The following is a 23991-nucleotide window of genomic DNA, read 5'->3' on the forward strand; positions in this document are numbered from 1 at the left end:
AAGGGACTAGGCGTGACATGAGAGCAGTGTTCCAATATTTAAGTGGCTGCCACAAAGAAGAGGGAATCAATCTATTCTCCAAAGTATCTGAAGGGAGGTCAAGAAGCAACGGATGGAAACTAATCAAGGAGAGAAGCAACTGAGAACGAAGGAGAAATTTCCTGACAGTGGGAACAATTAACCAGTGGGATGACTAGCCTCCAGAAGTTCTGGGTGCTCCATAGGTTTTTTTTAGAAGAGATTAGACAGCCATTTGTCCAGAATGGTATAGTGTTTCCTGTTTGAGCAGGGGTTCAACTAGAAGACCTCCAAGGTCCCTTCCAACTCTGATATTTTGTTATTCAATTGCATATTAAATACAGATGAATTTTTCACTTCTCCATTAAGATTGACAAGCTTTATATCATAGCAGCATCTGAAACTGATGTCTATTACAACTGATTTCTAGGACAAATTACTGAATACATTTAAAATTCTCTAAAAAAGCAAACAAGCTGTCAGATTTATGCATGGGGATCAACGGAAACGAGTTCTACATCTATTTCTTATACTTCAAATGCTCCCTTCTGAACCTCATCTTTTCTCTTCGGCTTTCTAGAACCTAATATTTAAACTTGATTACCCATACCTGCACTGTTATCTCTGCCCCTAGAGAGTTTTGGTTACTAATTCTAGCCTCCTACTTTTGACTTTACCAAGAATCTCAATGTTCCACGAAATTCTCTTTTAACTGTAATAAACAAGATACAACGTACAGTAAATAAATGAAAGAGAAGCATTCTCAATAATCTAAATCAGGGGTGTCAAACTAAAGGCCCAGGGGCTGAATCCAGCCTGCAGGGTGCTTAGACCTAGCCCATGGGGCCGCCGTGGAAACAGCAAAGGACCGGCCAGTGGTGCCTTTGTCAGCAAAAATGGAGCTGCGCATGGCCCTCCCAAGCTCCGTTTTCAGCTGCAACAGCCTCCTGCAACCCTCTGCCAGCGAAAACAGAGCTCAGGAGGGGCTCATGTGGCCTTCCTGAGCTCTATTTTTGCAGGCAGAGTGCTTGGGCCACCACAGGTACCCCTAAACATGAGTGACATTGAGCTGGCCACGCCCCCCCAAAGTCAAACATAACCTTGAAGTGGCCCTCAATGAAATCAAGTTTGACACCCCTGATCTAAATGATTGTAGGAAAAGGGACTTTGTTATGTTTATAACCTATATGATGGAGACACTTGACTTGTATTTTTATCTGGAACACAGAGAAAAGGGACTGTTTACAGCCATGGGATTTAAGGCATTAAATCAGTTATTTCTCAGATTATCATACAAATCGATCCCAAAAAAGAGGGAGGAGAAAAGAAAAATCAGCTCAGCAAGACTAGTCTGATGGGAAAATAATTTATTACAGAACAGAAAAAAGAAAAGGAAGAATTGGAGCTACAATTTTATTGCACCTAACACACAATTTCCTTGTTATATAATAGCTCCGCTACAGCATGTAGACCAAAGGAGGAAATCAGTTCCTGTTTTACTATTATGGCGATTAGCTATCATAAAGCAATCTTGCAAGTAGGAAAACTGAATTTCCTCTTATATGCCAGTGAGTCAGGGAGGTGCCTGCCTGAACGGCTTCTGAATGTTATCTGGAAGCTCCAGACTTTAAAAATACTTTAGCCCCCTTTGACTAAACAATGGAGCCCATGGATCTCCATCCGGGCCATCTTCCTCCTTCTCTACACCAGGGATGTCCAATCCTTGGCAACTTTTAAGATTGTGTGGACTTCAACTCCCAGAATTCATCAGCTAACATGTCTTACAGTTGCCAAGATTGGACACTCCTGCTCTATACCATTGTTTACGAGCAAATAATGTCATAAACAACAAGAGCCAATGTGATGTAATAGGTGGAATGCTAGATAAAGACTGGAGAAACATGGATGACCAGGTCCCCTTATTACCGTATTAGTATTTTCAAATTATTATTGTTTTCTATTGCGAGTTTTTAACTCTTGTTTTAGCAACCTAGAGTTTCTGTTGCAAGATGGGCATCCATCCAATAAGTAAATAAATAAGTAAATAAGCATTACCCTGAGCTTCTGAAGAGTATGATAGAAATTCAATCAATAAAGAATGGAATATATTCAAGAAACATAGATAGCTGCCTTCATTGCCCACTGTATCATTGTTTACCAATGATAAATTAAAATGCATATCTATCTATCTATCCATCTATCATCTATCTATCTATCCATCTATCCATCCATCTATCCATCCATCCATCCATCCATCCATCCATCCATCCATCGCAAGCATCTGATGATTCATATTTTAATTTTTAGGAGCCATAGGACTCTGTCAGTTTGCTATCACAAATGAACATGCTAAATCTGTTATGATAAGTGCTGAGTTTTTTAAATTCATGAGGACTTGAGCGAAGAGACATTTTGTTTAATAGGATGACTACTAATTGTCATGGATTAAATCCAAGACAGTAAATAACTATGTTTCTGAATGTATATGTGAGACAATAATTTGAAACTACACAATTATTTCACACTAAGCCTTCATAGCGTGGGGCAGTCTGCTTAATCATGGCCAGATCATAATAATCACGCATCTCAAGGCCAAACAATATTGCAAAATACCTCAGACTATTAAAATTTTCTTTTTCAAATCTTATTCAATATTTGTGTGGAAGAAATAGACTAAGGAAATCAATTTAGTGGCTTGACACAAAGTCTACATCCAGAAATGGCCAACACTGCCAGAAGCTGCAAGTGCCTTTAAAAGCTTTGAGATGTCTCTGAATTCTAATCTTTGACAGGATAGGGTAAAATGATGAAATGTGTCAGAAGGAAGTGTTAATAGCACGTAAAGTTGGTCTCATTTTCTGCTCTTTGTCTGCTGGTTTAAAATATTACTGAAAAAGGGTAATAATGTCTAGGAAAGGGTGTGTGTGTTTGTGTGATAAAAGACAAGATGGTGTCTGTGATCACATTATCAAAGCTCCGCCCCTCCATCACACATAGAATACAAAATATGTCATAGCTTCAACTGTTCAGTCATGGCTGCTTTAACTTTTGTGACCTCTGCACAGGTGCACCTGCATAGTGAATGATGCTTAAGATCCCGGAAAGTAATCTAGATTGATTTGGCTTGATCAACCATGGCTTGCTTCTACAGTTTCATACTGCCTTCCCTCATCTTTATTGGTTTCTCTCTGAGACAACCAACTTCTATCCCCTTGATGGCAAACCTATCGCACGCGTGCAGGAAGTGGCATGCAGAGCCATCTTTCTGGGCACGTGAGTCATTGCCCATTGCTCTTCTGGGTTCCAGCATGCTGGCCAACTGGTCTTCACGCGCATGGGAGTGCTGGAAACCGGAAGAGCAGCCACTTGATTAAAATGATTTTTGGGTTTTTGGTACGCGCATACGTACTGGCCATCTGATCTTCCAGTTTTTGGCACGCATGCATGCATGCATGAAGACCAGCTATCCATTTTCCATGCACATGTTGGAAACTGGAAGATCATCTTCCCGGCGTGCACATGCACACCGGGCGGCTACTCTTTCAGTTTCTGGCATACATGTGCGCACTCCATTTCGGCACTCGGTGTCGAAAAGGTTCACCAACACTGTTCTATCCTGTTCCACAGGCCATGACTCAGTCTGATCTCTTTAACACTTAATGCTTCTTCCAGCCCTCCACATTCAGGATGTATCCCTTCTTTGACCTCTAAAGACAGTAACACGAGGACAGTAATGGTTAACCTTTTTGGCACCGAGTGCCAAAACTGGAGTGTTTGTGCATGCGCTGGAGCAATGGAACCCAAAAGAGATCAGCTGGCCAGTGCTCATGCGCATGTCAGCCAGCTGCTCCTTCGGGTTCCATCATGCACATGCATACCAGCTAACTGCTCTCTTCCAGGTTTCATCATGCACATGTGCACAACAAGACCAGGAAGAGAGAAGCTGGTTGGTATGTATGTGCACCAGACCAGCTGTCCAGCATCACTGTATGCAATGGTATCCGGAAGAGCAGCTGGCGACAGTGTGCATGCCCACAGAGAGGGCTCTGTGTCCCACCTCTGGCACTTGTGCCATAGGTTCGCTACAGTGGTGCGATACAACCGCTAAGCCCTGGTATGGGCGTACCGGTGCCTGCTGGGAGCACCAGGTACCGTTCCGGTACGGTGCTCCGAAGGTCTCACCTGCTCATGCTCCTTACCTGTATTTGAACTGTTTGGGGCTTCTGCACACGGAGCCTGCGTGACGCTTAGCCAAGCAGCTGGAGCGTCGCGGGCAGTAAGTATGCATGCACGCGCTGTGTGTGCATGCTGCGTGCATTCATGTGGTGGATGCCCGGCCCCGTTGCACCATACCAACTGCTACAGATCCAGAACCCACCATTGGTTTGCCATCACGGTGCTAGGGCCTTCTCCTGCACCCCTGCAGGAAAGTTTGAAGGCTGACTCTGTCCACCTCTTCTGTGATGGGGCTTGGGTCCCCTTTTCTCACTTAGCATTTCAGACACTGTCCTGGTAATCAAGTCCAGGAAGATCTCTTGAATTTGGTGACTACAGTTTCTGTGCCTTCGGCATATGGAGGAATCCAATTTTATGGATTGTGCTGTTGTCCTTCAGAAGTGAAGCATTTCTCCCAACCCAAGCCACTCAACGTCCGTAAGAAATTTCAGTCATTGTAATTCATGGCAAATTAAGACACAGACATCTCGTTTTCATTAAATATTTTATAATGAATGATGTGTGAAGAGAAGGATGCTTGATATTCAAGAGAGGAAGGATCTATGAGAACATGGCAAAAACAATAATACTCCGGTACGTCTTCTGACAACTACCCATGGGCCATACATTTTTACATTCTTAATCATTATTAAACGACTTCATGTCATACGCTGCCTGGTGAATAGCTGTATCCTGATATAGAAATGAATTATAAATGAAATGAAAGATCAAGCAGTCTTAGAAGAATTACCTCTGGGAAATGAAAATCTTTAATTCTCTTTTATTATTGACATTTATTTGGCTACCATGAATAATAATACAGCACAGAGATTCAGCTAAGCTTATGTAGCTTTCTTGGACTCAAAGTCACTTAACATTTATGTTTGCTTATGTAACTGACCTTGTGGCGGAAGCTCTTCTATCTTGAATTTACTAAGCATATAAATCAACGCATCCCCTAATTTAATTTACACATGGAATCAAAAGTGCAATCAGTCCTCAAATAATTTCCTTATTACACAAAAACCTCTAAGATTTGATAATTAGATTAGCAGCTTCACCGTGAATGAAAGCAGAATATCATAGAAGCCATTGAAAAACATGTTCAAACAATGCTTCATATCATTTTAACATTCAGCTATGTGTGTTTAAATCTTGAGTTTATTAAATATTACACTACCAAGTTCAGAGTCTTTTGGCAAAAATTAAAATTAAAACTAAAACCTGAGATATTCAAAACAATTTAGAGAAACAATTAAGCAGTATTAAAACCAACTACTAAAAACTATTTTATAAGATAAGTTTAACTTTTTTTGTAATTGCCACTGTTATCTGTATTACAATTAGTATAATAAAGTATTTTATGTAATTTTATTGCATTTTATGTCTTTCTTTTAAAGTTTAACTACTAATAATTACAGGTTTATGCATTTTATTGTTGTACACTCTGACCTAAAGACTGTAATAAAGGTTTGAGTTGATCTGATAAATAGATTTTAATTTATCAACTATATGGGATTTTTGATTGTTGCTATAAGTTGCTTATAGCAACTGCTGACAAACTTGTCAGACAATTTCAATGAACAGAAGTGGGTTGTAGGAGGAACAATTTCTTAAATACTTGGAGCAAAGCTATTTTGGAGTTTATAGTTAACAGCTACTGGCATTTTACCCAGAAATAAGCTGTCAGCCAGTGCAGAACTTCTAATACACGTATAACAGGGTCTCTTTGGGAAACCAAAAAGTAACCTGGCTGTTAAAATCTGCACCTTTAAAAGTTGGCAAACTATAATTCCCAGCAATCCAAGACATAAGAAATAAAAGTTGAGGTAGGATGGGCAGGATCACAAAGGATGTTCTTTGAGTTTCCATGGATGAAAATGAATTGGAACCTGTTTTTCCATAATTAATCCTACACCTTTATTCCCCTACCCTATCCACACTGTCACATTATGAAAGAGAGCAGTGTCTCCCCCAGGTTGTTCTGGAACTCGTTAATCAGTTGGTTGATGGATGAATGGATGGGATCACAGCTGGTTAAGAAGAGTATGAAAAGGACTCCTCTTCTACACATCCCTTCACTTGATTTTGACTGAATCCATTTTGCAACCAATGGATAGGTTTATCAGGTTTACTGACTGCTGCAGTTCACAAGTTCTGGAATATTTGTTTGCAAAACCACATTATTTAGGGTTCCATAATGGTCATGAAGAGAAAAACTAGACTGTCAGGGTTCCAAATAGCATCCAAAAGTAAATCAGAGTCCAAGGCAAAGTATTGCTCAAAGTTCCAATTTATTAAGAGAGCCATGTTGGCACATCTGGGAAAACCCAAATCTGAAAGCTTCTTGGCTTTCCCCACCCAGTTGAAAATTCAAGATCTTGCCCCCACACCCACAAGTCCATCACATGGTCTCCCACTGCCCTGCTGGCAGTTCCACCCATCCAATTCCGGACAGGTGCAGAGATGCAGAGACAAAGGATGACCTTGGCTTTCTACAAATAATTTTGTTATGGCTACCTCACATCTAACACTGTACAATCCCCCCTCCCATTTTCCCACAATAGAAAATGCATAGTAGAATAATAGAAGGTGTGGCAGGCCAAAGATCCAAAAGGAATATGGCTGCAGGCCTGACATAGACATAGCTAGATCACAATAGATCACCTTGTCAACGGATCTCAATGGAAGGTGATACAATAAAGGAAATTGAATGGTGTGTTTAATGTGGTTGACAGACATTTGGCAAGCTAAGCACAATTCTCAAGAAAACCTCCCCCTATGCCTGAACAGAAAAGTTTTTGATCAGTGTGTGCTACCTGTTCTAACATATGCCAGCAAAACCCAGACACTAAACTCACAATTGATACAAAAGCTAAGAGTGGCACAAAGAGCCACCAGAAGATACATGCTTGGTATTATAAGACAAGATAGAAAGACCTGCACATGGATTAGAGAACAAGGAAAAGTACACAATATCATCAAAAGAACTGAAAAGGAAATGAGCTGGTCGCAGAGCAAGAAGAACTCCTGGCAGTCAAGGGAGATCAAGGAAGTCGTAGAATGGATCCCACTTGATAAAAAAAGAAAGTAAAAAGGTAAAAGAAAGCTCAGCACCATATAGGTAGGAAACACGCAGATGAGGCCTTTATCCTGCCGTGGATATTCAATGGCTAAAATGATGAATGGCCATGAAGACATATAGACTTTGTTAAGTGTTGATTCCGCGCCCCCCCCCAAAAAAAAACTCAAAACACAAGATGTTAGTGGCCTAAATAATGTTAAGATTTTCCATAGAAAGCTAGATTTTAACACTCAAGGTTAGGGACCCTGCAAATGACCGGTCCAACCCGTGCAACTGCAGGGTTCTTGTGAGGCCATCTGACTTCAGCAAGGGAGAATGTCATCATTTGTTCCAGTTTCTTTTTCCATCTCTTATGATTAGGATATAGGGACGTGGTGGCTCAGTGGCTAAGTTGCTGAGCTTGTCGATCAGAAGGTCAGCAGTTCGAATCCCTAGCACTGCATAATGGGATGAGCTCCCGTTATTTGTCCCAGCTTCTGCCAACCTAGCAGTTCGGTAGCACGTAAAAAATGCAAGTAGAAAAATAGGAACCACCTCTGGTGGAAAGGTAATAGTATTCCGTGCGCCTTTGGTGTTTAGTCATGCCAGCCACATGACCATGGAGACGTCTTCGGACAGCGCTGGCTCTTCGCCTTAGAAATGGAGATGAGCACCGCCCCCTAGAGTCAGGAACGACTAGCATGCATATGCGGGGGAACTTTTGCTTTTGTGATTAGGATTATTTTTTCTGATGTCTGACTGAAATCTGCTTATCATTTAAATCTTCATAATTTAAACCAGTTCTTTCTTGTCTTGTTTCCTGGAACAGCTCTGAACAACTCTGGCTCATGTTCTGTCTGACAGCCCTTCAGATTCTTAAGATCGCTAGGATACGTCCCTGCAGGCATCTCCTCTCCACCCTAAACATACTCACTGTTTGTCAAACATGTACAAGGTAACAAGTATAGGTATGAACATAAACCTGAATGTGGGAAGTAAATACAGATAAATGGGGAGTGTAAGATGGGGACGGTAGGCACGCTGGTTCATTTATTCACACCCCCTTTATGGAGCTCTTAAAAATGGGGTGAGGTCCACGGTTAGACAGATTGAGATTGAAGCTGGGAGAGTTTGAGGCTGTAACAATGGATAAATGTCTCCAAATCTTCTTTGTAGGTTTTAAACAAAAACAATACACTGTTGGAAACTATAAGTGTTCTGACAGTTTATTCGCCTCTTCTTTGTAAGAATTTCCTTCAAGATCTGTTTATTAATGTTCTTCCAAAAAATGCAGGGCTTAAAACTGATGCATTTTCTCAGTCTAGTCTGACCAATGGAGAATAAAGATAAACAAGGAGTTTTGTTCAGATTGAGTCTATACTTCTGCTGATGCAGCCTAGAACTCTACGGACTTTCTTTGCAATGGCAACATGCTGCTCTTTGTGTGTGTGATCTGTTGCAACAGGTCCTGTTGTCACATCCTACTGCTCATTGTGGTCTCTTCCATCTTTGATTTTTCCTATCCAAGATGCAGGACCCTGCATTTCTTACTGCTGCAGTGCTGCTTGTTTCTGTCTTAGCTTCTTTCTAATCTTCACATTTTTTTCTAAGATGCTACTCCCCATCCCCATCTCCCATGTTCTCTGCAAATCTGACAATCATAGTTTTTGACCCAGGTCATTGGTAAATATATTGAACAGCTCCAAAGCCAGCAATATGCCACTCACAACCTTCATATTTGACCTATGGGGCACTTGGTGTGATTGTTCAACCAATTTGTTCTTAGAGTTCCCAAAAGCACGAAGCCGACTCCCCGTCCCGATAAAACCCCTTTTATTTAGTTTGAAGTGAATTCCTCTCCAGCAAAGTCCAGGTCAAGTCTTTCAAGAGATTTCACAACTACAGACGTTTATCAGGCTTGGAGAGCTGCCAGGACGATATCTTTCAACCGTCAATCTGTAGCAGACAATACTTGGCATGAAATCAGGAGCAGATCTTCACCTTAATGAATTGAACTAATTGTCTCCTGCAACTCCCCTACCTTTTCACTCCTCTTTATTCCCTATGGGAGGGGCCATTCACCGTCCTCTTATGGCTTTACTCCTGAGCTGACCCTTGTTCTTTAGCTGTTCCCTTCTCCTGGCAGCTCTGAGCATACGCACACTGGGAACAGACTCCAGCTGTTCTGGAGGTGGCGCAGTGGTTAAATGCAGCACTGCAGGCTACTTCAGCTGACTGCAGTTCTGCAGTTCGGCTGTTCAAATCTCACCGGCTCAGGGTTGACTCAGCCTTCCATCCTTCCGAGGTGGGTAAAATGAGGACCCGGATTGTTGTTGGGGGCAATATGCTGACTCTGTAAACTGCTTAGAGAGGGCTGAAAGCCCTATGAAGCGGTATATAAGTCTAACTGCTATTGCTATTGCTATTCTGCCCCACTGATGTCTAGCTCCAAAGGCATATGATAAGTGTCAGATGGCCCTGGCCCTATCTCTGCCTCCGATGCAGAGCACTCTTCAGAGCCCTCCCCAGACTCTAGGACTGGCCCATGTTCCTCCCCAACCTCCTCACTATCTGAGTCTACTGGCGGGCCACAACACAATTCTACACCACTGTCCAGTCCACATGTTGCCATCTAAAGATCTTATACGAGGCAGACTAGACCAAAAAATAGATGCACGTGAATTATGGAGGTCTCTGGCTGAGCCCTTTTCATAATCTTCTCCCGTTGTTTGGATTTAAGCTATGTTTTCTTTTTGGTTGCTTTGTTAATGGATCATCCTTCTTTCCATCAAGCTTATCTGCTTGACCCACTATATGTGCCAACTAAAGCAGGCACATTACTAAGAAGAAAATCAGGTTAGTTTATCCCGGCTTCTTTGTGGGGAAGACAATTCCCTTTAGCCATGCCTTTATTTCTAAATGTCCATAAACCAACACTTTATTCCAAAGTTTTGTCCATCATTGGCATCTCATTAACCCATCTGCAAGTTACTTGGGTCCTCTGTTCCTTCTTTTGAAGAAAGGAATATCCAATCTCCAGAACTCTGCCACTAGGCCCATCTTCCATGACTTTTCAAGTTTCTTAAATAGAGATTGCAATGACACTTTGACTTATACACCGCTTCACAGTGCTTTACAGCCCTCTCTAAGTGATTTACAGAGTCAGTCTATTGCTCCCAACAATCTGGTCCTCATTTTACGGATCGCGGAAGGATGGAAGGTTGAGTTAAACTTGAACCAGTGAGATTTGAACTGCCAAACTGCTGGCAGTTGGCAGAATTAACCTGCAATACTGCAGTGTAACCATTGCACCACCACGGATCATTTTTTTTCTGGACACCTATATTTTTTCAAGTTAGGTAGATATTCTATAACACAGTTGGAGACGTATGGCCCCTTTATGACTTGTGGACTTCAACTCCCAGAATTTGAAGTCCACAAGTCATAAATGGGCCATAGTTCCCCACCCCTGTTCTATAACCACCTTTATTTTGAGTTACCTTGAGTTTCTTAAGAAACTCTTTCTCTACTTTAATTCTCACAGATTATTTAAATGTCCTTATTGGGATGGATATTCGTGAAATTAAAAATACCATATTTTTCACACTATAAGACACACCTAGATATTGGGAGGAAAACAAGAAAAAAAATCTGCCTCCTAGCAATTTGCCTCCTTGCAGCAAACAGCCTGGTCAGCTTCAGCACAGCCTGATTTAGCATGAGCAGCTGATTGGCAGTTGAATTGGCCTCCCGGAATATCACTGATCAGCTGTTCCAGACTGTGAGGATCGTTGCCACCCATCGCTGCCTCTACACGCCCCATTTCCGACCTCCATGCATCCGTTCCAGGCAGCAGGGATTGGGCAGAACAGGCGGAAAACAGGATGTGCGTGGGCCAAAAACGGGACCCCCAGAAGCAGTAATGGGCGGCAGCTATCTGCAGAGGCCGAAGGGTGGGGACTGGCAGGTGGGTGGGGCTTCAGCAGCATTCACTTTATAAGACGCACAGACATTTCCACCCACTTTTTTTGGGGGAAAGTGTGTCTTATAGACTGAAAAATACGTTACAAAGCAGAATAATAAAGCTGTGAGGGGACACCTTTTTTTTGCTTCTTCTTGCTAAAAGCTTTTTAATACTCAGCAGCAAGATCAGCACCAGGCTTCTATACAGAAACTGATGAAGCAAATTAATATGAATCAGGCTGACATCTACAGTAGGCGAAAGCAACTTGTTCCTGGGGTCCTGGGAACGGTGGATTACATTGTGATGAGTTCAGATAATCCCAAGACCCCTGGGAAATAAATAATCTTGGCTAGATAAAACTATAGACATCCCAACGATTGTTAATCATAATTATCAGCCTGGTGGTTCTCTCAATAACTTGAATGTCTGTGGTCTCTCCCACATCAGGGGCCGATTTCTTTCTGCATGGATATGAAAGCAAATCCCAAACTCTTAAATGGCAAGTTTTTTATATTTACTATCAATATAGCTGAGATCAAAGGTTCCTTGTCAGAAAAATAACAACAAAGGAAATGGCATTATGGGAGGAGAGGGTTTTCTGCTCCCTCCTTATCTATTCCTACATTTCTCAATTTGCCTTCTCCTGCTCATATTTTTTTTTAAAAAAAGACTTTTATCCCACCTTTTTAATATATATATCAAGGTGGTGAATGTACCTAATGCAACAACCCTGTGAGGAGAATTTGGCTGAAAGAAAATGACTGGCCCAGATCACCTAGCCATTTTTTCATTCCTAAGGCAGGACTAGAACTCACTGTCTCCTGGTGATTGACCCAAAGTCATCCAGTTGGCTTTCCTGCCTAAGGTGGGACTAGAACTCAGAGTCTTCAGGTGATTGGCCCAAACTCATCCAGCTGGCATTCATGGGGAAGGTGAGGCTAGCACTCACCATCTCCTGTTTCTAGACCTGTGGCCTCCAACCTTTTGGGCACAAGGGATTGGTTCCACAGAGAAACATTTTTCCACAGACCAGAAGAAGTGTGGTTTCACCACACGGACAGGGCTTTGCTTATTTGCATGCCACAGACTGGATCCAGTCCACGGACCAGGGGTTGGAGACCTCAGTTCTAGACCAACACTTTCATCACTACATCAAACTGGTTCTCTTTTCTGGGCAATGAAACCAGTGGTGGGATGCCACTGGTTTAACAAATGGTTCCGTGAGTGTGCACTTTGTGCACATGTGTGCTTTGCACATGCACGCAACGCTGAAAATGGAGCATTTAGAAGCTCAGCTGCTTACTTTCCAAGTCAGGAACAATAAGTAAAACAGCTGAGGGTTGGGGTGAGAATCAGCTGTGCTGTGCAATTGAAATGAGCTAGAAAGGAAATAAAGGACAGGATAGAGCAGGGGTGGGTGGGCAGACTCAGCTGATCGTCGGAACTACTGGTTCGCCCGAACTGGTCCGAACCGGTAGAATCCCTCCCCTGGATGGAGCCAAATGTGCCCAGGCTAGCCAGTTTTCTTTTTATCCTTTCTATTTGAAAGAACGATGAACCTTTCCTAGCTACATGGTTTCTTTGGCCGAGGAGTCTGTTGCAGGGGTGGGTTACGGCTTTTTCTACTGCTGGTTCGCTCTGGGATGTGCTTCGGGTACACATGTGCAGTAGGTAAAAAATGCTTCTGCCCATGTGCAGAAGCAAAAAACAAGGTATTGGCCATAGGTGCCGATAGAACTGGCTTGGGGGCCTGGCCGGCCGAGTTACTACCTACTTGGACGTACCCATCTGAACCGGTAGAAACCCACCTCTGGCCTCTTGTGAGGTTACTTCTAAAAGACTGAGTGGAACATCCAACCAGACACTTGGGAATCCTCTGAGACAAGTACAGAATCAGGGCAGCTTAAAAACAGCCAATTTATTAAGGATTTTGTGATCTAACTCCACAACTGCCTCATTCTAAGAGAGTTCCTGAACACTACGCCAAAGTACACTTATGTATATGGCAATGATATCTGTGAGCAGGAAATATGGGACCTAATATCTCACTCTTCTCTCGATCTCTAAAAACAACTCACACCAGTGTGCAGATGGCTTTGAATACAACATAGCTCATTTCCCTACTCAGCACATCAAGGAATCATAAAGTCTTGTGCAGGGGAGACACAATAGCAGTCTTCCAATATTTGAGGAGCTGCCACAGAGAGGAAGGAGTCAAGCTATTTTCAAAGGCACCTGAAGGCTAGACAAGGAACAATGGATGCAAACTGAAGAAGGAGGGATTCAAGCTAGAAATAAGGAGAAATTTTATGACAGTGAGAGCAATCAACCAATGGAACAGCTTTGCCTTCAGAGGCTGTGGGAGCTTCATCAAATGGTGTACGTCTCCTGCTTGGATGGGAGGGTTGGACTAGATGACCTATCCTTCCAACTCTGTTAATCTGTTAAAGTGTGGTTACTGGGAAATTCTCCCCTCAATATAACTTGGGCAAAGAATAAATGTTTCATCAAATATCTACTAGAAGGACTAGGCACTTCTGCTGTGGAGGGAAACAGCTGAGATTCAGATTCAAGCTCTTTCAGTATGCTCTGATGAGGTTACCTAGTTTGATAATGAAACTACCAACCTCAGGGACAGCACATTGGCTATAACAACAGAAACTTATAAGTCTGGTTGTGCTATATCTGACCGCCCATTTCGTATACTCCAAAGAATCATGTTATAAGGAATCGTTTCAGACTCCTTTACCTGAGTGATAGTTCTTTTGTATTCTATTAGGATAATTTTCCTCATTCTTTCCACCATTCCTTCAACATGGCGTCTTCCATCCCACTGGCATCATAAAATCCTTCCCTCCAGGATGATGCAAAATCATGGATAGGCATTAAACAAGTTCAACCAACTGCAAATTCACAGGACTATGTAGGCAACATTTTCGATTCTTGACCTCATGAAGTAAAAGGTAAAGGTTCCCCTCGCACATATCTGCTAGTCATTCCCGACTTTAGGGGGCAGTGCTCATCTCCGTTTCAAAGCCGAAGAGCTAGTGTTGTCCAAAGACATCTCTGTGGTCATGTGGCCAGTATGACTAAATGCCAAAGGAGCACGAAACGCTGTTACCTTCCCACGAAAGGTAGTCCCTATTTTTCTACTTGCATTTTTACATGCTTTTGAACTGCTAGGTTGGCAGAAGATGGGACAAGTAACGGGAGTTCACTCCGTTATGTGGCGCTGGGGATTCGAACCGCCAACCTTTCTGATCAACAAGCTCAGTGTCTTAACTGAGTCAAAGTACTGTACAATGACAGTATGTCCTTTGGCCTGCTAATTAGAGGAAGGGAGGGAGGGAGGGAAAAGAAAGGATAAAGAAAGAAAGAAAGAAAGAAAGAAAGAAAGAAAGAAAGAAGAAAGAAAGAAAGAAAGAAAGAAAGAAGAAAGAAAGAAAGAAAGAAAGAAAGAAAGAAAGAAAGAAAGAAAGAAAGAAAGAAAGAAAGAGTTTGTTTCAAACACATGCTGGCTCCTGATATTAGCAGAGTTATTTCCAAAACATTTGCAGACTTGCTGGTTGACAATCTGTTCCAAAAGAGACTTTAGCTTAAGTTCAAAGCCATGGAGGAGGCAGTAGAGAACTGAATTAAATATGCTGCTTTAGACAAAAATGCAAGATAAATCCCCCCCCCATACAAAAACCCTATTTAAATCAAGAAAATGTAGACAATGTGTCCAACTGCAGGAAAAGTCATATTTTAATGATTAAAATGGCATATCATAGATCACTTCATTCCTACACAAGCTCCTTTTTCACTTTTGCTCTCTAAGGACCAAAAGTTCTCAAGTGGGAAAAAACCAAAAGTGGAATTTCCTGCTTTAAAAAAAAAAAAACAGCTGGAAATTCACTTCACAGTATATCAAATTTTGTATTCTCTGTTACAACTTACATGAATTTAATCCTTACAGCATCTGTTACTTGGTGAGCTTTGATACAGATAATCAAGTAGAAATAACTCAAGAGAAAATCTAAATGAAAGTAAATAATTCAAACCTTTTCAAACACAGTGCATATCAATGCATAAGCATCAGATGAAAAAGGTATCTTTAACATTTTGAAATCATATCAATGTGTAAAATTATGTTTAGACCTTACACCAGATAAATATTTCTCTCTACGATCCCTGGAGTATTGGTTGCTAATGTAACAACATTGATAAAAAGAACATTTTGCGGTATCAAAATATAAAACACATTTCTATTCAAATGGAAAAGTGTCTTTTATAGTCATTACATATAGGATCTTGTAATGTTTCCAAATAATATCTTGGATAAGTATAAAGTTAAGCCAGGCTTCTCCTAAACAGAAATCTAAACGAACAGATGCTCAGATCTGAAAATCCTATAAAAGCAGCCCGATCCTTCTCATATTATCACATTCCCTAGGAAATTTGTGCACAAACGTTTTCTTATTATCAACAACTGGTTCTGCCTACTGCTGTGTTCTTTTTACCAAACTCACCAGGATTACTTACACAGTGCATTCTCTTAAAACCGTGTTGTTGCTTTATTTGACTTTCATTTGTTAAGCCCCTTTGGAAGTACGGGAAGAAAATCAAATGCCCTATTCTTAAAATTATTCTTTTAGGGTTGTAATTTTATAAGATATGGGACTTCTTTTATCAGTGGCTGGGGGGAAAAACTTGGAAACGAAAAATGTTTTACTTATGTTTTAACTGAAGGAGTTAAATGACAACACAATTATGCTGTGAAATAGATTAACAACGATACAATGAAAAACTGATACATCGATGAATTGAATATTTTAGAATTTTTTGTTTTAAAATGGATAAGGATAACAATGATTTTATGTATACTTGATAGAGGATTGGTGATATAATGTATAATCCTAAGAATATATTACAAGGATATCTTGTTGTTGATAAATAATTTTAATAAGGGAATGACTAAAAATTGGTATATATATGTAGTGACTATTTAGAATATTTTGTTGAAAAATGAAGGAATAAGATCTCTGTTTGAATGTATAATGTATGAGGACAATAATGAACATAAGCATACCCGATAGTTGATTGGTGGAATTATGCATAATTGAAAATAGTGACATACAAATATAAATGGTTGGTAATTTTTTTTTCATATTGGGATTTTTGATTATATAAAGGTATACCGTTATCAAATAGACAATTAAGAATGTAGGGGAATTAGGTTTATTGGAAAAAAATAATACTAATTGTAATTGAACATATACTGTACAATGAAAGTGAGAAATTTAGTTATACTAGATGAAAAATCTGTGATGGTAAATGTTATTCGAGAACATGGATGTAACAACACTTGTAACCAAATGACATGCTGTATGTGATGATGGGTTTTTTGTGTCTTTTGTTTTTCTTTTGTTGTGTGTATGTGTGTCGTTTGTTTAATAAAAATAAAAATTTATATTAAAATAATATCAGAATTAGACAACTAGACACAAGGACAGGATTTCCCCCCATGCCATCACTCTCCTAAACAACTAGTCCCACACTGTCAAACAATCTAAAAAGGCAGTATTATCATCATTATTCTCATCTTCCCTATTACCTATCGTGTTTTCCCCAAAATAAGACAGCGTCTTATTTTCTTTTGACCCACGAAATAAGCACTTGGCCATATTTTTGGGGAGGTCTTATTATTTTTGAGGTGCAGGAGGCGGCGAGCGTGGTCACCTCATGGTTGCTGCTGTGTTGCAATATTTTTGGGGAGAGTTTATTTTTTGGGGGAAGGCTTATTTTAGCGCATGCGCTCCAAAGTCTGATTGGGGTTATTATCCAGGGAGGTCTAATTTACAGCGAAACAGGATCTCTCCTTATCGTCTTATGGCTATAACTTGTTGCTTGTACTTTATGATTTAAATTGTTTAATTAGTATCTTAGTATGATTTATGTTTATTTAGTATCCGTGACTATCACTAAATATTGTATCTAACGTTTTATGATGAATGTATTTTACAATGACTATGGTTAATGATCTTTCACTATTGTTGTATGTACATTGAGAGCTTGAGCACCGGAAACAGATTCCTTGTGTCTAATCACACTTAGTTAGTTAGTTAGTTAACTTTATTGTCATTGCACCTTGTACAATGAAATTAAATGCCATCTTCAGTATACATTATAACTATAAAAATAAAACACACACATCCTTCACATTCTATGCAATTGAATTGAAAAACCCTGATATTGCATTAATATTGCACTATACAGTAGAATTCATTATAGTTACTGCTCTCGGATAGAAGCTATTTTTCAGCCTATTTGTCCCTGTTTTTGTTATCCTGTACTGTCTGCCAGATGGTAATAGTTCAAAGGCTGCCCAGGATGAGATGGATATTTAAGAACATTTTGAACATTCTTAAGGCGGCGGGAGCCATAAAGCTCTTCCAAAGAAGGGAGAGGGCAACCAGTGATCCTCTGGGTAATGACATTGACTCTCTGGAGTGCTGTCCTATCTGCCACTGTGCAACTGGCAAACCATACACTAAGTAAGTTAAAATACTCTCTATGGTGCAGCACTGAGGTGATATTCAGCAGGTTCTGACTTGTTCTGGATAACCAGTAGTGAAAATTTGAATAGTTTGAAGAACCAGTAAATACCACTTCTGATTGGCCCTGCCCCCATCTATTCTCTGCCTCCCGAGTCCTAGCTGATCAGGAGGAAATGGGGATTTTTCAGTAACCTTCCCCTGGAGTGGGAAGGGAATGGAGATTTTACAGTATCCTTCCCCTGCCACGGCCACTAAATCACGCCCACAGAACCAGTAGTAACAAATTTTGAATCCCACCACTGGTGCAGCGGTAAAAGGTCACCAGCAGTGGTGAATAAAGAATTAGCCAATAAACAATTCAATTCCATTCAATTCTATTAAATTTTTGTTTTTAAAAAGCATGTACCTGTGGCCATGATAGTGTCATCCTTCCCTTGGGTAAACACCACCACGCGCTGTCTTTTCGGATTTGCTTTTTTCAGTGCCTGAGTCTTTCGGGCAATCTCTTCGATGTCCTCCGTCTTGGAAGAGCAAAAGAAAAAAGAAGAAGAATCTTGAAAGCAGCAGCATGATTTATCACAGACAAATCATAAACTTTTCAACAAATTGCAGAGGGATTATTTTTAGTTGAACATCAATGTGGAACACTGATGTCAGAATGAAATCACAGCTTGACAAGCTACTTTGATTAGAGCAAATTAGTTTCTCCACGATTGAAATGTCAGGGTTCCAAATAACATCCAAAATTAAATCAGAGTCCAAGGCAAAGTATTGCTCAAAGTTCCAATTTATTAAGAGAGCCATGTTGGCACATCTGGGAAAATCCAAATGTGAAAGCTTCCTGGTTTTCCCCACCCAGTTGAAAGTTCAAGATCTTGCCCCCACACCCACAAGTCCATCACATGGTTCAATCTTCCACTGCCATCCTGACAGTTCCACCCACCCAGTTCCGGTCAGGTGCAGAGATGTAGAGACAGAGGATGATCTTGGCTTTCTAGAAAGAATTTTGTTATGGCTCCATAGTATCTCACTCCTTACAATCCCCCCTCCCATTTTCCCACTAATGAAACAGCATAGTAGAATAGAATACTAGTGTGGCAGGCCAAAGATCCCAAAAGGAACTGGCTGCAGGCCTGACACACCGAACAAGGGGATGAGGAGAAATAGACTGTTGGCCAGTTATTTTTCATTTACTGTGTTTTTCGGCATATAAGACATTCCGAAGTATAAGACGCACCTAGCGTTTGGAATTTGCCTCCTTGCAGCAAACAGCATGTTTCAGTTTCAATTTCAGCACAGCCTGATTAGCACAAGCAGCTGATTGTCAGTTGGATCGGCCTCCCGATGATCAGCTGTTTCAGGCTGCAGGGATTGTCATAGCCTATTGCTGCCTCTGCCCCCCCTCCGCACGCCCCGTTTTCGGCCTCTATGTGCCCCATTTTTCACCCGTTCTGGGCAGCTATTTGCTGCAAGGAGGCAAATTGCTGGGAGACAGAGGTCAAAGGTCAAAGGGTGGGGGCTGGCGGGTGAGCGGGACTACGTTCGGTGTATAAGACACACCCAAATTTTCACCCTCTTTTAGGGGGGTAAAGTGCATCTTATACTCTGAAAAATACAGTAATTCGCCTGGCTAGTAGCAGTGGGAAACAGATAGCTTGATATGATTGCTGGGGCAGAGGGGAAATTAAAAGCCGCCTCTGTCCCCTTGGCCCTCTTTAGCAGATTCCTAAGATGTGAAGGAATTCAGACCTGGTCTTGGGTATAAGCCAGCCATTAAGGGGAGAGTTGTCACAAAAGATTAACTCAATCTTGGAAAACAGGAAACAATGAGAACAGAACCACCTTGATCCAACCTATACCAACAAGATCAAAATCTGCCCCAAACCAAGTCAAAGGAAAGTTCTTTTTAGGCTCTTTCCTCCTCATATTTCCCTTCCTCCTATAGGAAAAATTTGAAGAGACTTCCAAATATGATGAATCAGCCACCTCACCATTTCTGGACCGACTCTTACTATCCGTCCCAACCTTTCCATTATCTAACAGCATGACCCAGAAGAGGATAATTCCATGGCTTCAACAATTTCTCTACATCTCAGAAGACAAAGAGGCTTCAAAAAAGCCCCCCCCAAAAAAAACCTCTTCAAGAACCAGAGGCATGGGGTCTCTGTAGGGACAGGGCCCATATCCCTCTCTTTATCCTTTTTCTGGTTTATAGACCACTAAACCAACCTTAAGTGGCTAATGTTCCATGTAGTGAATGTAATTCTTCTTAAAGATCTTCCGTGGCCATAGACTGATACTATCAGAGTAGTTCTTATAGAGAGAGCTAACTCAACCTTCTTGTACATAATTCTCCAAGGAGATGGATTATATCCAGGAACCCAGCATTGCTGAAGGGTTATCCTCTATCTGTAAATACCAGTCAACACCACTTCTTGGGAGTCCTCAGACAAACATAATTAAGGACAAAGCTATCTGCCCTCCTTATCTTACTTGAAGAATTTGGAAGTGGTCTTTTCTCATAGCAAATTCCCAAATTCAATTTACAGGTTGATTCCCCGCCCCTTTCTTTCCCTATGACTGCATTACCCAAATTATACAGAAATGCTGAATTACTAGGGTGCTCCATACAATACAACAAGTTATCTCTCCTTTTTAAAAATGTTATGCTAAACAAAACGCTATTAAAATCTTCAGGTTCAATTATGTATATAAAGGCTATTTACAGCCACACTGATCTGCATTGGAAAACAAAAATATCCTCATACGTTTCTCTCTGGATATCTTACTTTCAAAAGTCCCTTTTAGTCCCAATGATACTCTCCCAGCTTCTTATTATTCTATGATTTTGTTATTCTTTTTAATCTAAAAATCTGTATCTTTTTTGCTCAACATCTCTTTCCAAATGACATGTTGCAGCAGATTACATTTTTCAAAGTAACAAAGAAGGTTTTTTGTTTTGTTTTGCAGATTAAAAGAAAGTTCTTGCTTTGAAAATTCCCACATTGTGAAAAAATAGGTAGCCACAGGACCTTTTATAAAATCTTCAAGAACATTAGGAAAGATAACTTCCTGATTCATGCTGAAGTTGTTTTGCTCCAAAAAATACTTCTAGGATGGATTCCCCATACAATTTGAGGACTTCTACTTAAATATAAAACATTTAGCCTTTCAGTTAAGAAAAACAGTTCTCATCTTATAAAGAATAAGGTAAAGGTAAAGGTTCCCCTTGCACATATTTGCACATAAAGGAAAGGTGTAAGCATGATTTTGTCATTCTGTGCGAATTTAAACGAGACTTGTTCCACATTCCTTTACTCAAGGGAAAAATGAAAATATATACCACCTGTGCTTTTCTTTGATTAAATTATGTTAATGCTAAGCTAGGTTATACAAAATCTAATTGCAGAAAATAAAGTTTTCCCCGTAACCCTGGTTTCATAGAAGTGTCCATCCCAATTCAGAACAGACCACGAAATGACAAACTCAACACATATGGTACAAAGGGGCATGTTTTGGTGTTATCTTGAGGCGATCTAAATTGGACACACACACACACACATTGGCCATATGTTCCTCTCTAACTTCTCCTTTGTACTTGAACACACAGAGAGGAAAGGTGCAGACCGGGCCTACGGGTCTCCCAGCTGTTGAGGCCTGATTGATGCAAAAGGGAGCTTAAGAACAACCCTTTTGAGAAGGGAGTAAAGCAAACGAATCTAAACAGGGTGTCGTTGCACTTACACCAGACTGTAAAGATCTAAAAGAAATTGGTTGTTACGTGATTGTTGTTTGGGGGCAGCCCCCTCGTCCTATAATTATTGATTCCTCAGATCAAATTGTTTGGATGTAGCACCCACTCACATCTCTGGAAATGGAGACCCTTTCACAAGGAGGCAGTTGACAGGCTGAACAAAAGACGGGAACTTGTGTGTGTGTGTGTGTGTGTGTGTGTGAAGAGGCGGACCCAGATGGAGCGGGGGGGGGGGGGGAGAACAGCCCCTGGACAGGTTAACAAAAGAACAGCCTACTCCCCAGAGAGGCTGCGGGACTCCCGCTAATCAGCTGTTAACAGTTCTGCACACAAAAGTCATTTGCATCGGGATAATCGGTGTTCAGTACAGGTCCAGGTTATTCAAAATGGCATTCTAGTTCCCGAATTCTGCCTTGCTGGGCCCTGGCTTTTTTGCGGAGGATCTTTAGTGTAATTCAGCTAATGAGGTGGCTTTTTAGCGGAACCGGCTGGCAGGTTGCGTATCTGCAGAGGCAACTTGAAGCTGCGCCCAGCCTCTCAGCTTCCCGAGAGGCTTTTCAAAATTCAATAAATAACATCTGTAGGCGATGTTGGGTGCAGACCTCGCAGAGTGCGTCATAACACTGAGCTGGCAGAACAAAGAAACCATGACGACTGCCAAGTCTCTATGGCAACCGCAGTGAAGCTTGGAGAGGATAATAGCACATCAATCACTGTCCAAAAGAACTTCATTATCAGCAATGGAAAAAAAAAACCCCTTAGAATCTGTTTAGCATGTAATGTAAGCTTACTCACCTCAAGGCCTTGCTCACGAGCAAAAGAGGCAGCTTCCTGAAATAATAACAATAACAATAATAATTAAAAAGCAGCAGTTAATTATAAAGTGCTAGATAATAAAGAAATAACATATTTGGAAGGTGCTTCAGGCAGTCCCCTTTTTACAGAGTTATCTTAGTCTACAGGTAAAGGTTCCCCTCATACATATATGTTGGTCGTTCCTGACTCTAGGGGGCGGTGCTCATCTCTGTTTCAAAGCCGAAGAGCCAGTGCTGTCCAAAGATGACTCCGTGGTCATGTGGTCGGCATGACTCAACGCCGAAGGCGCACGGAATGCTGTTACCTTCCCACCAAAGGTGGCCCCTATTTTTCTATTTGCATTTTTTGCGTGCTTTCAAATTGCTAGGTTGGCAGAAGCTGGGACAAGTTACGGGAGCTTACTCCGTTAGGGATTTGAGCCACCGAACTGTCGACCTTTCTGATCAACAAGTTCAGCCTCTTAGTCTGGTTACATGCAAACCCTTCAGTTACTTGCGTTGAAATGACTCCTGGGTGTGACAGCAAGGACAGTAAGAAAGCAAGTATCAATGCTTTTCACACATAATGGAAATAAAATGCAGGGTTTCCCCTTCATGGGCAATGTCAGGATGGACAAAGAGGATTAACCCATTCATCATGGCTAATCATGGCAATGTTTCCAGCAACTGTAGCTGGGAATTTGCTTAGATGCAACCCAAAGTGGCAACTGTGGCTCAAATCAACTCTACTTTACGCACTTTAGAGTGACAATCTGATCTTGTATTGTCAGTACGGTAGGAATTTGGCTGACAGCAGCCACGTTGGGTGAATGACCATGTGATGACAACACAAATCAAGGAAGATGACCTTACATGTCCAAATATTTGTTGCTGTGATCCAGGACAATGTGTCCCTGCTCAAGGCTTCACACTCATATTGCAGAGAAAAATACCCGCTGTCGAGTTACAGATAAAGCCATACATGGAAAAGTGCTTTTGTTGGATAGTGAAACACCCAACAACGATGGCAGGAGCAACAAATTTAGCAACTTTCTTAGAGATGCTTAGAGTGCTATGTTTAAATATCTCGAGATATTCTCTTGAATGGAAGCTGCTTCCTTGGGATGTCCTTCAGGGCATAGGAATTCCCATATTGTCAAATCAAGAAGGCCACACAGTTACCGGCAATCAAAACATTGTGATGTGGTTTCCAGAACAAGAAAATAAACGTGAAAGCTCTGTACACCAGGGATGTCAAACTCGATTTTGATTGAGGGCAGCATCAGGGTTATGTTTGACCTTGGAGGGCCAAGGTGGAGTGGGGTGGTGGCGTGGTCATGGTGGGAATGGCTGGGATAGGCATGGTCATGGTGGGTGTTTGACACAGGCTCAAGATGTGCTTTTTTTCCTTCTCTTCTTTCTTTCCACACTACTCCCCAGCCTCCAGAAGCACTCTGCGAGCCAAAAACGGGTCACAGAGACACCCCGCGAGGCCCTTGTGTGGCCCATTTTTGGCCTCCCCGGCCTCCAGCAACACTGTGCTGGCCAAAAGCAGGCCACACGGAGGCCCCACAAGGCCCCTGCGCAGCCCATTTTTGGCTGGCAGAGTGCTGTTGGGAGGCTGAAAACGGGCCACATGGGGT

General features: G+C 41.4%; 1 protein-coding gene across 2 annotated transcripts in view; it reads right to left on the reverse strand.

The window, feature by feature from the left end:
- The window catches only part of ADK (adenosine kinase), a 280019-nt gene that overhangs the window by 58742 nt on the left and 197286 nt on the right, over window positions 1–23991 (reverse strand). For both annotated transcript variants that reach the window (XM_032231651.1, XM_032231652.1), the window contains exons 8-9: window positions 22350–22385; window positions 18207–18321 (exon numbers count right to left, since the gene is read on the reverse strand). In XM_032231651.1, coding sequence (XP_032087542.1) covers window positions 18207–18321; window positions 22350–22385 — 151 coding nt within the window. The remainder of the gene's footprint in view (window positions 1–18206; window positions 18322–22349; window positions 22386–23991) is intronic.

Source organism: Thamnophis elegans, chromosome 15 (assembly GCF_009769535.1).
Source record: "Thamnophis elegans isolate rThaEle1 chromosome 15, rThaEle1.pri, whole genome shotgun sequence".
NCBI lineage: Eukaryota > Metazoa > Chordata > Lepidosauria > Squamata > Colubridae > Thamnophis > Thamnophis elegans.